The sequence below is a fragment of the Meleagris gallopavo genome, chromosome 4 (genome assembly GCF_000146605.3).
Source record: "Meleagris gallopavo isolate NT-WF06-2002-E0010 breed Aviagen turkey brand Nicholas breeding stock chromosome 4, Turkey_5.1, whole genome shotgun sequence".
In the NCBI taxonomy this organism is placed as follows: domain Eukaryota; kingdom Metazoa; phylum Chordata; class Aves; order Galliformes; family Phasianidae; genus Meleagris; species Meleagris gallopavo.
In genome coordinates, this window is record NC_015014.2 from 61830049 (window position 1) to 61842250 (window position 12202).

Below are 12202 nucleotides of genomic sequence, written 5' to 3' on the forward strand. Positions count from 1 at the left end.
TTTTTTTTTTTTTTAATATAGAAATATTGCAGTTTCATTATCTATCATGATTCTGCAACACTTAGAAGCATGGTCCTGTGTATGGTTTGCTAAAGGTTGAGTCCATGCAGATGGAAGGTTCATTTCTGTGCAGATGAGAGATTAAGGCCAGTGGCCTGGGGACTGTGAATCAGCGAACTGCTCCATTCTGTTGTCACACATTCTAATGCCACAGTAGGTAAAAAGGAACTTCAGGAAAACAGTTCTGCACTGGCACAGAGGCTATACTACAGCACAAGGAAATCCACTACTTATGTCTAAACACTGGCCTTCTGAAATCCCAACTTTTTATTCCATTATCAGAATACAGCTCTGAAACAGTGACTAAGCAACAAATGGAACTGGAAAACACTGCATTTCAGTATATCAAGCTAGCAAGACTCATTTTAAATATGAAATACAGACAAACACATCATAGAAGTTTTCTCCCTGCAAGCTCCGCAGTGGAGAACTTGTAATGGAACAGCACTGGTTGGTCCTGGTGAGCACTGGGCCCTAGAAAGCCTGGGCCCTAGAAAGCCTGGGCCCTAGAAAGCCTGGGCCCTAGAAAGCCTGGGCCCTAGAAAGCCTGGGCCCTAGAAAGCCTGGGCCCTAGAAAGCCTGGGCCCTAGAAAGCCTGGGCCCAAGGAGCTTCAAGTCCAGGGAAAAAGTTCATGCTACTCCCTTTGTACCAACCCTGTGCTTACAGAGTAGTGGCGTGTTTGTCAAATAGTAAGAAATATTTTGAAATGAGAGTCTGAGAGTCTCATAAGAAATATTTATTTTTTCACTTCAGAAATAAGCTAGGGTAATAAATAATTTCTTCATACAGAAAAGATGACAATGGCAATTATCACCTCCCAAATGCTTTTTTTTTTTTTTTTTTTCTTCCATTTGAGAGATTTCCAATATTTTCCATTACGATTGAGGCTACAATTGAATAAATTTATAGGTCAAATTCTGCCTCACAAAACATCTTGGATGACATTTTGCTCTGACCCAGGACTGGCTTAATGCTACTTATGTATAGCAAAGAATTATAAAAAAAAAAAAGTGTTCATGTCAATGTGGATGATCCAATTTTTATTGCTGGTACATCAGGCATAGCTTTGGAGAGATAAATAAAGAACTCAAATTTCAAATGTTTGTTTACTTCTATTTCTTTTGAATAACTTGATTTAATCTATTCTGTGTGAGAAACCTGAGATCTGATTTTGTCAGTATGTAATGTAAAATTCCAGGTGATAAGAATTTATAAGAATTACAGGTACACAGCAACTATGAAATCAAAGCCCATTGTGTCTAACACAGGGCTTTTAAGAACAGAAGCACCCAAAACATCACTACAAATTACTTAGCTTTTCAGGCACAATTAAATTAAACCATTTGTATGTATGTGTGTGTGCTCTTGTCTGTATGCACCCCTAAGACTGCAACATTTAAAGCAGAGCAATTTTAGCCAAAGATTGGTGAGGTATAAAACTTAATTACTCCTAGATACAGTTAACTACATCCTTAAATGAGCATATAAATTGAACAAAACCATGTCTGCAAATAATCAGGCACTGAGTTTTCTAGCTTTCATAAGATTTCATTAATACATTAATAAAGGTTTTACATAATTTATACACTCAGACATATACATATATTTTATCTGTAATGTGTGCTTACATACAAACATACATATGCACGCGTGCAAACATGTGTACACATACAACACACACTCACATCCCCTTATCTGCACACATTCAAATTCTTTAAAGAAAATGCCACCATTTAAAAAGCACTGGAATTGGTTCCAGGTTGTTACATGACTTTAGACTTATAGAAAAAGGTAGTTTACATCTATTGCATGTGAAAAAGAAAAGGAATTTACAACCAAAAAAATTTTTTTAAAAAGAAAGAATGCACACACACTCCCTCACGTTACCAGCTTTCCAATTAGGAATCAAAATATTGGAATGAATCTGGTATAAATACAATATGCAATGGCAGCTTTGTATTTTTTTCAAATAAATTTCAATCTTTTGGAATTTAAATTAGTACCAATTTATGGCGAGCAAAAGTTCTTTCATAGACAAGTCACTGCTGAGCTCCTTTCTTCTTCTGCTCCAGCTCCTGCAAGCGTTCCTCCCTGCACTGCGCATGCTGTGTTCCCACTTTGTGGGCTGTCTCAGTGGCTGTAATGTCAATCTGTGCATATCTGGATGATCCACTCCCTGAAATGCCAAAGGAAATCATATAGTAGTCCATACCCTTCATGCAATCTGAGGTAAAACAGACTCAGGCTGAAGCTATTGCTAGACTTCTCCCATAGATTTCCTAGGTGATCTTGGTCTGGTATTAAAATAAGCTCTATAAAGGAAGTAAGATAAGTACAACAAAAAACCTCACAAGCTTGGTTATCTACTTCTTTTAGGTATCTGATTTTCTTCAAGTAAGCACCTCAATCACTTGTGTTTATGCTCCACATTTCAATCTCCACCCCTATTTCTCCCAGTAGAAGACAAAATTGAACAGAACAACAATTTAGTCCAATAATTGACAGAAAGGTAGACAAAAGCTGATCTATTTGTTTAGGAGCAGTGCAGTTCTGTATCAGTGTAGATATACCACTCTGGAAGAAGGGAAAACTTCAGTATGAAAAAAGTATAGTACTTACAATCGTTAGGAGCACCTCCAAAGTTACACAACTTGAACATGGATTGGTGTTAAACAAACAGCAAAATTAACGTCAGTTTATAGAAGCAAGGCTCTTCACTCTTAATGCCTTGGTTCACTGTCTTTAAAATGGAGATAAAACATGACTTCCATATCTCAATGGAGTGCTATGCAGAGACCCAAATTTAAGGTCTGGGAGAAGCTTAGAATTTCTTACCTAAAGTTATATGGCACTGAACAACAATACTACGTAAATAAATAAAATAAAGGGAAAAAATTGAAAGATATTTCAATAGCAAATGTGTTGAATTTAATGGCAAATTCCTACTAAGAGTTTTCTGTAAGGGGGGGATGAATCTGTAAGTGACTGTACATGGTAGCTATAATTCACACTTGTGGGCTAATTCTCCAAGACAAGCATTACAAGAAAAATGTCCACATCCAGAAAAAGAATAGGGGCAGGTGAGGTGGGCAAACAGGGGGGTGAGGGAATGTAATCAAGTGCTTCTGCTTTCCCGCAGCCTTCATGGAAAGCAGACAAATAACACCATGTTCTATTCTTACACATTTGCCGTGTGGCTCTAGAAGCATTATTTTAATATTGTTAGGAGCAAGCCTGGTACACCTACACTCATGACCCTTTTGCTGAATCCAAGCAAGAAAAGTTAAGCAAGTGTAGTCTTAATGCATGCAATGAAAATCTTGAGAAAAATGAAAGAAATTACAGTCTGTCAAACTTCAGAGACATGGAAACATTCAGCTTAGGAGTTCATATACAGTGCAACATCCTAGAGAACTTTGCTTGTTATAAGTCTTTTCCAAAAGAGTTGACAGTTACAAGAATTAGTACAAATGTACACGAGTACAAATTCCTCTGTTAGCCAGAGGCTGTGGGCAGATGAAATTAAGAGATATGGACAGAGAAATTAAGATTTTCCATACTACATATAGTTTGTAACACTGTACCCATTGCTGTTTAAATAGTCCTGTGGGTTTTCTTACCTCTTATGCTTGTGCTGGCTTCTTGAAGTTCCAGTTCCATGTAATGAAGTTGTTTTTTGGAAGTAGGACTGACAGGAATATTAACATAGGTGGCTGTCTCACTGTGGGGTCGATCTGATGTAGGGACATCGGCTGAATAACCTACAGCCCCTTCTAAAATAAGTAACACGTTATTATAGATATATTATAGACATGTTATTGCAATGACCAATGAACCATTTCATAAAACACACCATTCTGTCAAACGTTCTGAAAGCAAACATTCAGCAGTAACAACTCAGGTCACCAAACAGTGCGTTCTTCAGTCCTAAACAGGACATGAGGTTTCTACAGAAAATATCCTCAGAGAATGATCAAGTCAGGATCCATGCAGAAGGCCACAGACCATTGCTAGTGATCTCATGTTGTGACAGAAAGCAAATACTACACAGAAATTCGCTAGCAGACACAATGTGTGCAACACTATTAACCTGAATTGGAGCTGAAAGCATTTGGAAGTAAAGCTTTACATGAAATGATCTGTCCTAGGAAGATGTGGACTATTATAGCATCCAGAAGAAAGCAACCAAAATCACTAGAAGTTCAGAAAGTCACAAAAACAGACTGAAGACAGTTTAATGCTCGGGGAAGACAAGCTTGTGCAGACATTCCAATCAGAGATCATAGAATAGTTTGGGTTGGAAGGGACCTTTAAGATCATCTAGATCCAATCCCCCTGCTATAGACCTCCCTCTAGACCAGGTTGCTCAAAGCCACATCCAGCCTGCTTGAATGCTTCCAGGGTGGGGGCATCCACAGCCTCTCTGGGCAACATGTTCCATTGCCTCACCACCCCCACAGTAAAGAATTTCTTTCTAATATCTAGTCTAAATCTACCCTCTTCCAGTTTAAAGCCATTTCCCTCATCCTGTTTCTACATGCTATTATAAAAAGTCCCTCCCCAGCTGTCCAGTATGTTCCCTTTGGGTACTAGAAGGCCACTATAAGGTCCCCCTGGAGCCTTCTCTTCTCCAGGCTGAAGAGCCCAACTCTCTTAGCCTGCCCCTGTAGGGGAGGTGCTCCAAGCAGAAACAGGTCATCTAATAAAAGACTTAAATTTCAGAAAAAAAAGTAAATTAGATGTGGGGAAAAAAAATAGTTTTCCCTATTCTAATAGTAAGGAGCAAAAGAATACCAAAGGAAATCTCACAAAACCCAAAGAATTTCATCATCTAGAAATTTCTGAAAAAGAGATAGACTAACATCAACCAGGAAACAAAATGTGATTCTGTCTTACAGAAGACATTATTATCTACTGGATGATTTAGCAAGACCTTCTCTAGCCCAATTTTCAGTTATTCTAATTTTGCCAGAAATGAAACAAAGAGAGATCTTCGTGGCTTCATATGTCCATGCCTCTGTTGTACGACTGAGTCCAGAACTGGACATGGCAGACCAGATCTCACCAGTGCTAAGAGGAAAGTTCACCTCCCTTGACAGACTGGCAATGCTTTAACTAATGACGGCCATGATTCTGTCAAATTAATTTCCAGAGAAGACAATTTTTCACTGTTGTTACTGCATGCATACTATCATTCATTTCATTTTGGTTTTCTTTTGAAAGTTTGTTAAATTTACTTTAAAAAAAAAAAAGTATTTCTCATTTTCTTCCACATTTATCTTTGGCAAGAAAGCAATGTTTTTTAAAAACTTTTAGGCCAGTGACTAAAGCCAGCTTTCTCCAGCACCAGAATTAAATAATCCCACGACCGTGTACTTATATATATCTGAGTAAACTGGTGGAAAAATAGTTGTGATAGGCAAACAGGAGATTCAGTGCCGCAAGCATTGTCAGTCATCACTTAAAGATGTACTAAATTGAAGAAGAGGTAATAAGATGCTTATGTGTGGTTCATCTACTATTATGAAGGGACTCACAAGGGATTTTCATTTGGAAAGTTCATCTCAAATGGAAACATAAAATCTAGTGTGAAATAAGGAAGCAAACAACACAGTTTTTGAGCACTAAGGATAGAGAGAGATCCCCTTAGAGCCTGCTGTTAAGATGGGAAAGAAGAGTGCAGAGAAAAAACGGTATCTCTTTCAGTTTCTTCCTCTCCCTTAAGTTCTCCCACTAAATCCCTCCACAACCACACATAAAACTCACACCAAAATTTTACTTTCCCAAATCACTGCTTTTCTTTCTATTCCGTTCAGGCACTGTTGGAGTGGGAATGGAAAAGCAGTAGGTGGTCAAGGCTTTTTAGAGTAGAGAAGGATAATGACAACTTAAATCCAAGGAGAAGCAGCTGTGAACAACCATAAAGGGAAACTTTCTCTTCTTTTTGGAGGGCAGAGAGAGCTCATATAAGTTGGGTAACATTAAGAGTTGTCAGCAACTACATTAATGCAGTCTCTCCAGACACAAGCTATTTAAGTCAAAGCAGACTACAGTGTGGTCCAAAATTTTAAAAGCCTTGAAAGCTGACCAACTTTCCAACAGACATTCTTTTTTAAAAAAATAACAGTAAACCACTACCATCAAAGGAGAAATCTAACTGTACCAAACTACCATTCTCAGAAATAGGTGAATGATTCTGTCTAATGCATGTCAAAGAAACTTGGCTTGACCATGCCAAAAGGATTTGGCAGAACAAGAGCACTGAAAATCTGCATCCCAAACAGTTGAATTCATAAACAGATGACAACCTTAAGGGCTGATATAGAATCATGAGTAGTCATGAAGAAAAATATGTTTTTGAAGTCTTTCTATTCATTTTTAAAGTGAAGTAGCAGGGTTTTAAGTAGTGTCCTCAAAGTTAGTGAGCATGTAAGCTAGCAAACTCCTCTATAAAACTAAGCAGCAGAAAGGAGAATCTTATGCGTGGTGATTATCTAAACAACAAAACAAAACAAAACAAAACCACAAGGAGAAAGATATATTAACTAGGGGATCTTTGTGCAAGAAAGAAAAAAGAAAGCCCTGGCAAACTTGACATAAAGAAAAATAAAATCCATGTACAAAGTTAGGCAAGTTGGAATAGAGGTGAAGGAAAGTGAAAGAAAGTGAAGAAAAACTCTCCTCTTGTTTAGACTGTGCTTAACAGAAACTTTGATTTATTTGTAAATTTGGGTTTTCATTTTTTCTTTGCATAAAAATATCTCATTAAAATGAAAAACTGTTTTATCTTTGTTTGAAGAAATAGGTTTATTTGAATAGCACAAGAGATTCAACATCTCATAATAAGAAAATAAGGCACGCAGAGTGCCATGAACAAAGATGATGCTTTCTGAATGGACTGAGGTAGAAAATCCTTATGAGAAGGTTCAGAATACAGGATTTGTGTGGGATTTGTGGTCATTATGGAGGGAGAATTTGGAAGAAAAAAAGACCAGAATTAGCAGTTACTGTCTGGAGACATTGTGAAAGAAATGGCAGGATATCATGTTTGAGGAGAAAGGGAGGAAAAGATAGAAACAAAATTGATAGTTAAATTAGCAATGAGAAGGGTGAAACAGGAAATGAAGTGGTATTTAAAAGAATTGGGGAGTTGAAGGGAAGACAAGGAAAGGAGAAGATAAGAATGACTGGGAAGGGGAGAGAAAACATATTTGAAAGTGATGTTTCAGTCTTACAGCGTTTGTTGCTCACAGAAAGAAAACACTACAAACTTTGTGCTTGGTATATATGTGTGTGTGTATGTATATGAGTGTTTAAGAGTCTGAACATGCTTGCAAAACTAACATCTGCAATGATCATCACCTCAAAAAAATCAACATTTAGAAGACATCACAGCATAAAAGGAAAAAAAGCAAAAGTTAGCTTCCTCTGATGCTATTGGCTGCAAAGATCTTTAGAATCACAGAATCATTGAATAGCTCAGGTTGGAAAAGACCTTAAAGACCATCAAGCCCAGCCACAACCTAACCATACTACCCTAATTCTAACAGCCCTCCACTAAACCATGTCCCTGAGCACCACATCCAAACGGTTTTAAACACATTCAGGGATGATGACTCGGTTTACTCACCAGGTTCCTCAGAGCTAGTAGGAGTTCCAGGTTCTGCAGGTAGTGTCAGCACCTCATAACCACCTTTAGGACCTACAATACAGGAACACCATCAACAGTTTGGAATTCAGCAATTTGCACAATGTAAAAGCATCTAATTTTTCTGGTTTAGACTCGTGATCTGCTAATCTAGATCACACTGGGAAAAAATCTCAGGAAGTAGCTAGTGTTGACTTTTCTATAGTGGTGATGTCAGTGTTTTTTTAATGAGAGTGAGTAAATAAACATGGCCATTTTTACAGATATACACAGAAGGGCACTAAAGTCAACAGTGTGTTTTGCTATACATCAATGTGGGAGCAAAGCTGTCTTGAATGCATGAATCAGGGAGAAGTGGGAGGGTGATCTTGGGAGCATTTGGAAGACTCTTGTTAAAATTCCTCCTCCAGCATGATGGATAACTTCTTGATTTCTGACAAAGCATTGTAGAAAGTGCTTAAACTGTCCCTTGCAAGGACGACTTTGCATTTCAAGTGCAAATCATCATCCTCGCAAGAAGCCAAGCTGTGCAACATCACTGGTGCTTCCAGAGCAATAAGATGAAAAAAAGATTCCCGAGTTCCACCATGATCATGGACTCCACCCAGTTTCATGTAAGGCAAGCTAAAACACTACGCTCTTAATATGAATACATTGATATTAATGTTGAATGACAAATACTCACAAATTTATCTGCAGATGTTTTTCCCTTCATTATCATGAACTATCTTTAAATGTGCTGTTTTTTCCCCATCGTCTCATTGCTAGGATTTCTCATGGCCTAAGGTGGGTTTTTTTGGTGGGTATCCTTTGTTAAAATGCTGGCAGCATTACACTGCTGTGAATAAGATTACTGCCTATGCTCTGACACTTATCTCATCTGTCACTGTCTCTTCTAAACTTATCCCATCTGTCAATGTCTTTCTAACAAAACCCTGCACAGCAAAAAGCCCAGAGATATGTGTTTCAAAAGGGAATCAAATCCTATATTAACATTTCCTGAAGTTTAAAATATTTTAAGTCCAAATAAATTTAAACTTACACGCACAGACATACTTCATAACCACTTATACCTACCAGCTTGAAGACTGTGCCCTCTCTGTAGTTTCAGAGACCCAGAAGCTGCCATGACAGAAGAAGCACCTGTTTCCAAAGAGAGAAAATCATATTAAATCTAAATATCTTTGCTATTGTTAGATATCTGCTGTGCTTCAGCAGCCTCAGTAAATGTTTCTGAAACATAAAGAAAAATTACCATAAGTATTGTAAGCCTTTGGCACTTGCTCTTGTAAAATTTCATGCAGTTGCTAATTGCCCAACCTTCTAATTTGTCAAGCTCTCTCTGCAAGAATTTAAAGCTGTCATTAAATTCTCATCAGGTGGATCCAAAACCTGCTAAAGAGAAGAACTGTACTACACTTCAGTAGTCCACTGGCCAGTGCTAAAGGATCTAGCTTGAGTGGGGTTTGAGTCTGAGTCACAGCTGATTCTTGTGAAATATTGTTCCAAGTGTTACAGCCAGAAAAGCTTTACCAAGGACATATCAGGTGGCACAGTAATTCTTCTTTCCCCTGCTCTATTCAGATAAGCACGAAATTCTCCAAGCAGCTTTAGATAAGGAAGTCTAAGGGAAGATAAGCTGGAAACTTGGAAACGTACAAACTGGTACACATGTAATGCAGTTTGTCTACATCCATATATTCAACAGGCAAACTGAACAGCATTATACTTAACTTCTCAGTTAGCATTATCATTAGCTGGCCATGAATTTCTTGTCTACTGTTCTTACAGTGGGCACCTTAATCAAAATGAATGGCATTTGCTTCTTGACATGAATAATTTCATGGGACCTTCTTGTGCAAGTAAGTGGTACTTAACAGAAATGAAGTAGGAGGCTCTGCTTATGAGCAACTCTGCCACTGGTGACAGGGCAGCTGTACAATGTGCTGCTGGGTGCTTGAGATCGTATAAAATTAACACTGTCTTCTAAACCAATGAACAGTCTCTGAGCAGATGAGACAATTCTTTGCAAATTGTTTTTAAAATAGCAACCAAAAATTAACATAATTCATATGTAACACAAAGAAATTCTGTAAGGTAAATAGCAATCTCAAGTACCTAAGAAATCTGCATGACCTGGGAATGAAAAGAAAAAGGTACTTTCTTAACTTCTTCCCTGCACAAATGATACACTCGTAAAAAATAATTTCGAATAGTTTTCATGCTTGGAAAATTATTCCTAATTTTTATAAAATAAATATAAACAAAACACATCATTTCATTTGATAAGGATGATAAATTAAAAAAATAGCAAATATATCTCAAAAAAATGCATCACTGAACTAAAACCTCTTATCCTACAGGGTTTGTTTGTTTTGTTTTGTTTTTTATACTTAAAAGCATATCTAGTGTAATCCAAGGTGACAAGAATGACTGAATGTGCCACACGGAGAAAACTGTATTTAAAAAAAACGAGATCAGATTGTAAAACTTTTATGTACCCTGGTGAAATCTTAAACAACAAAAACCTTCTTATAAAATTTCTGTCTTTAAAAAGACTGCTAATATAAATAAATGCAAAAACAGGACAAAGAGGTATGACATCCCAGACTAGGTCGTTCATTTATACTTCTCATGACAGAATATCCCCTTCCTGCATTATTAAGGACATCAGAACATGCTTTATAAAATTGAAAGTCCCATCTCACTTTGAAAAGACAACTACAGCTTTATGCTAAATGTAGTTTCATCACAAACTGATTTTATTTTTTTTTTTGCTCCTTTATGTAATTCAATAGGAATTGTTCTTCAGGAAATCGGGATTTTGAAGCAATGTTTGCAGGATTTGTGAAAAGCACACAAGAGAAGGAAGTAAATGTACAACCATAAAAGATTCCAGTCCATTTAGGGTCGAGTCAAAATCTTCCCAGTGGGGCTGCTTTAAAACAACCATGTTAATGCTTCAGGATTTGAAGTATTGCATTTTCCTCATCTTCTAATCAGACAAATAACAAATATTTACATAGTCAAATCTCTCGTGGAATTTTGGTGAAGCTTCTAGATGTATTGTGTAAACATATATCAAAAGAGATTGACCTATTTTCTTCCTTCTTCTTCTTAGTGCACATGCATTTCTTTATGCCCATTCTTCTAGAATAAGCACAGTTTTCAGTACATGCACCACAAGAAACAGCCATGGAAAAGAATAAAAATGAGGAAAGCTGGAACACATGTTATAAACCAAGCCCATGTAGGCACGTTTTCAAATCTTGTAACCTACTCTTACACAGTCAGTAAGAAGACATGTAATATGCAAGCAATCACCTCTTACTGCCCAGCCTCTCTGCCTTTATAGAGTAGGTTACAGAACAGACAAGTGCCATCAAGTCACCCTACAACAGGAAACAGGAACCTGCTGGATCTGCCCAACCCAGAGGATGAAGCAGCAGCATATCGTTTTGTGGCAATGACTTTTCGTCCTTCGACAGGCCCCTAGAATTCAGATTATTCTCTAAGGCCTTGGTTTGGTTTGTAGGTGCAATTAGCAATTCTGCTAAGCTTTTATTTTTCTTCTTATTATTTTAAGTGCACTTTTAAAATAAAGTATGATCAAGAAAGAGTGTGGCATATTATGGCAGGGTTTTATTAATCAGCTTCTGATAATAATAATGCTGTTCTCTTGCAATATTTAGCCCTGTGACCTACAGCTTATTGATGATGGACACTGTTGAGCACACTTTACTGACTCAACAGTAGTATCACTGTGAACTTTGCCTTCATACATCTGAAGCATTGATGACATGTATCGTCTAAAAATTTTTAATTATATATTATTTCCAACCCAAGCAATAAAATCCAACACAGTGTGGGCCATATTCTTCTCAAACAGCACAGTCAAAAAGAAAAGAAGAAATTTAAGAACCTGTCATGGTTTCATGATTTTTCATTATCGGTATTCCACATCATAACATCATGCAATGCACTGGGGTTTTGACTGCTGATGCTCAAGTTCCGGGTGCCTGTCCAGCGGAGAAGAGCAGCTACGTTTCCCCAGGGGCGTTTGCGGTCAGCGAGGAGATATAACTCCCGGCAAGGTCACCTGATGCTCTCTTCTCTGCCTGCGCTGCTTCGCTTGCGCTTCTCTGCCTGCGCTGCTTCGCTTGCGCTTCTCTGCCTGCGCTTCTCGCCTGCGCTTCTCTGCCTGCGCTTCTCATCTCAGCGTTGTGGTAAGGCCGATCCACTATCAATTTCACATTCTCTCTCCTTATAAAATTCTGTTGATACCATATTTAGTAAATTACTTTGTTTTACCTCAGATTGTTGCCACTGTTTTCAATTATTTCGGGGTCCCTTATTTCTTTTTCCGGGGCGCGGATCCGCGGATCCCTCCGCCCTTCTAGTCACGGAACCGGGCCGAACCAGCCCGTAAACCGTTGACAGTACTCCAGATGAGGCCTTACCAGGGCAGAGTAGAGGGGAGGATCACCTCCCTC

The 12202-nt window shown here is 38.0% G+C and overlaps 1 protein-coding gene across 1 annotated transcript; it reads right to left on the minus strand.

Annotated features, from left to right (window-relative positions):
• Positions 1-886: 886 nt before the first annotated feature.
• LOC104910861 lies at positions 887-9263 on the minus strand. The gene is made up of 5 exons (XM_010710488.3): positions 8965-9263; positions 8787-8852; positions 7692-7763; positions 3682-3834; positions 887-2237 (listed from the first exon to the last, which is right to left on the minus strand). The coding sequence occupies exons 2-5, from the start codon at positions 8836-8838 to the stop codon at positions 2101-2103; spliced, it is 414 nt and encodes a 137-aa protein (XP_010708790.1). The 5' UTR covers positions 8839-8852; positions 8965-9263; the 3' UTR covers positions 887-2100.
• Positions 9264-12202: the final 2939 nt, after the last annotated feature.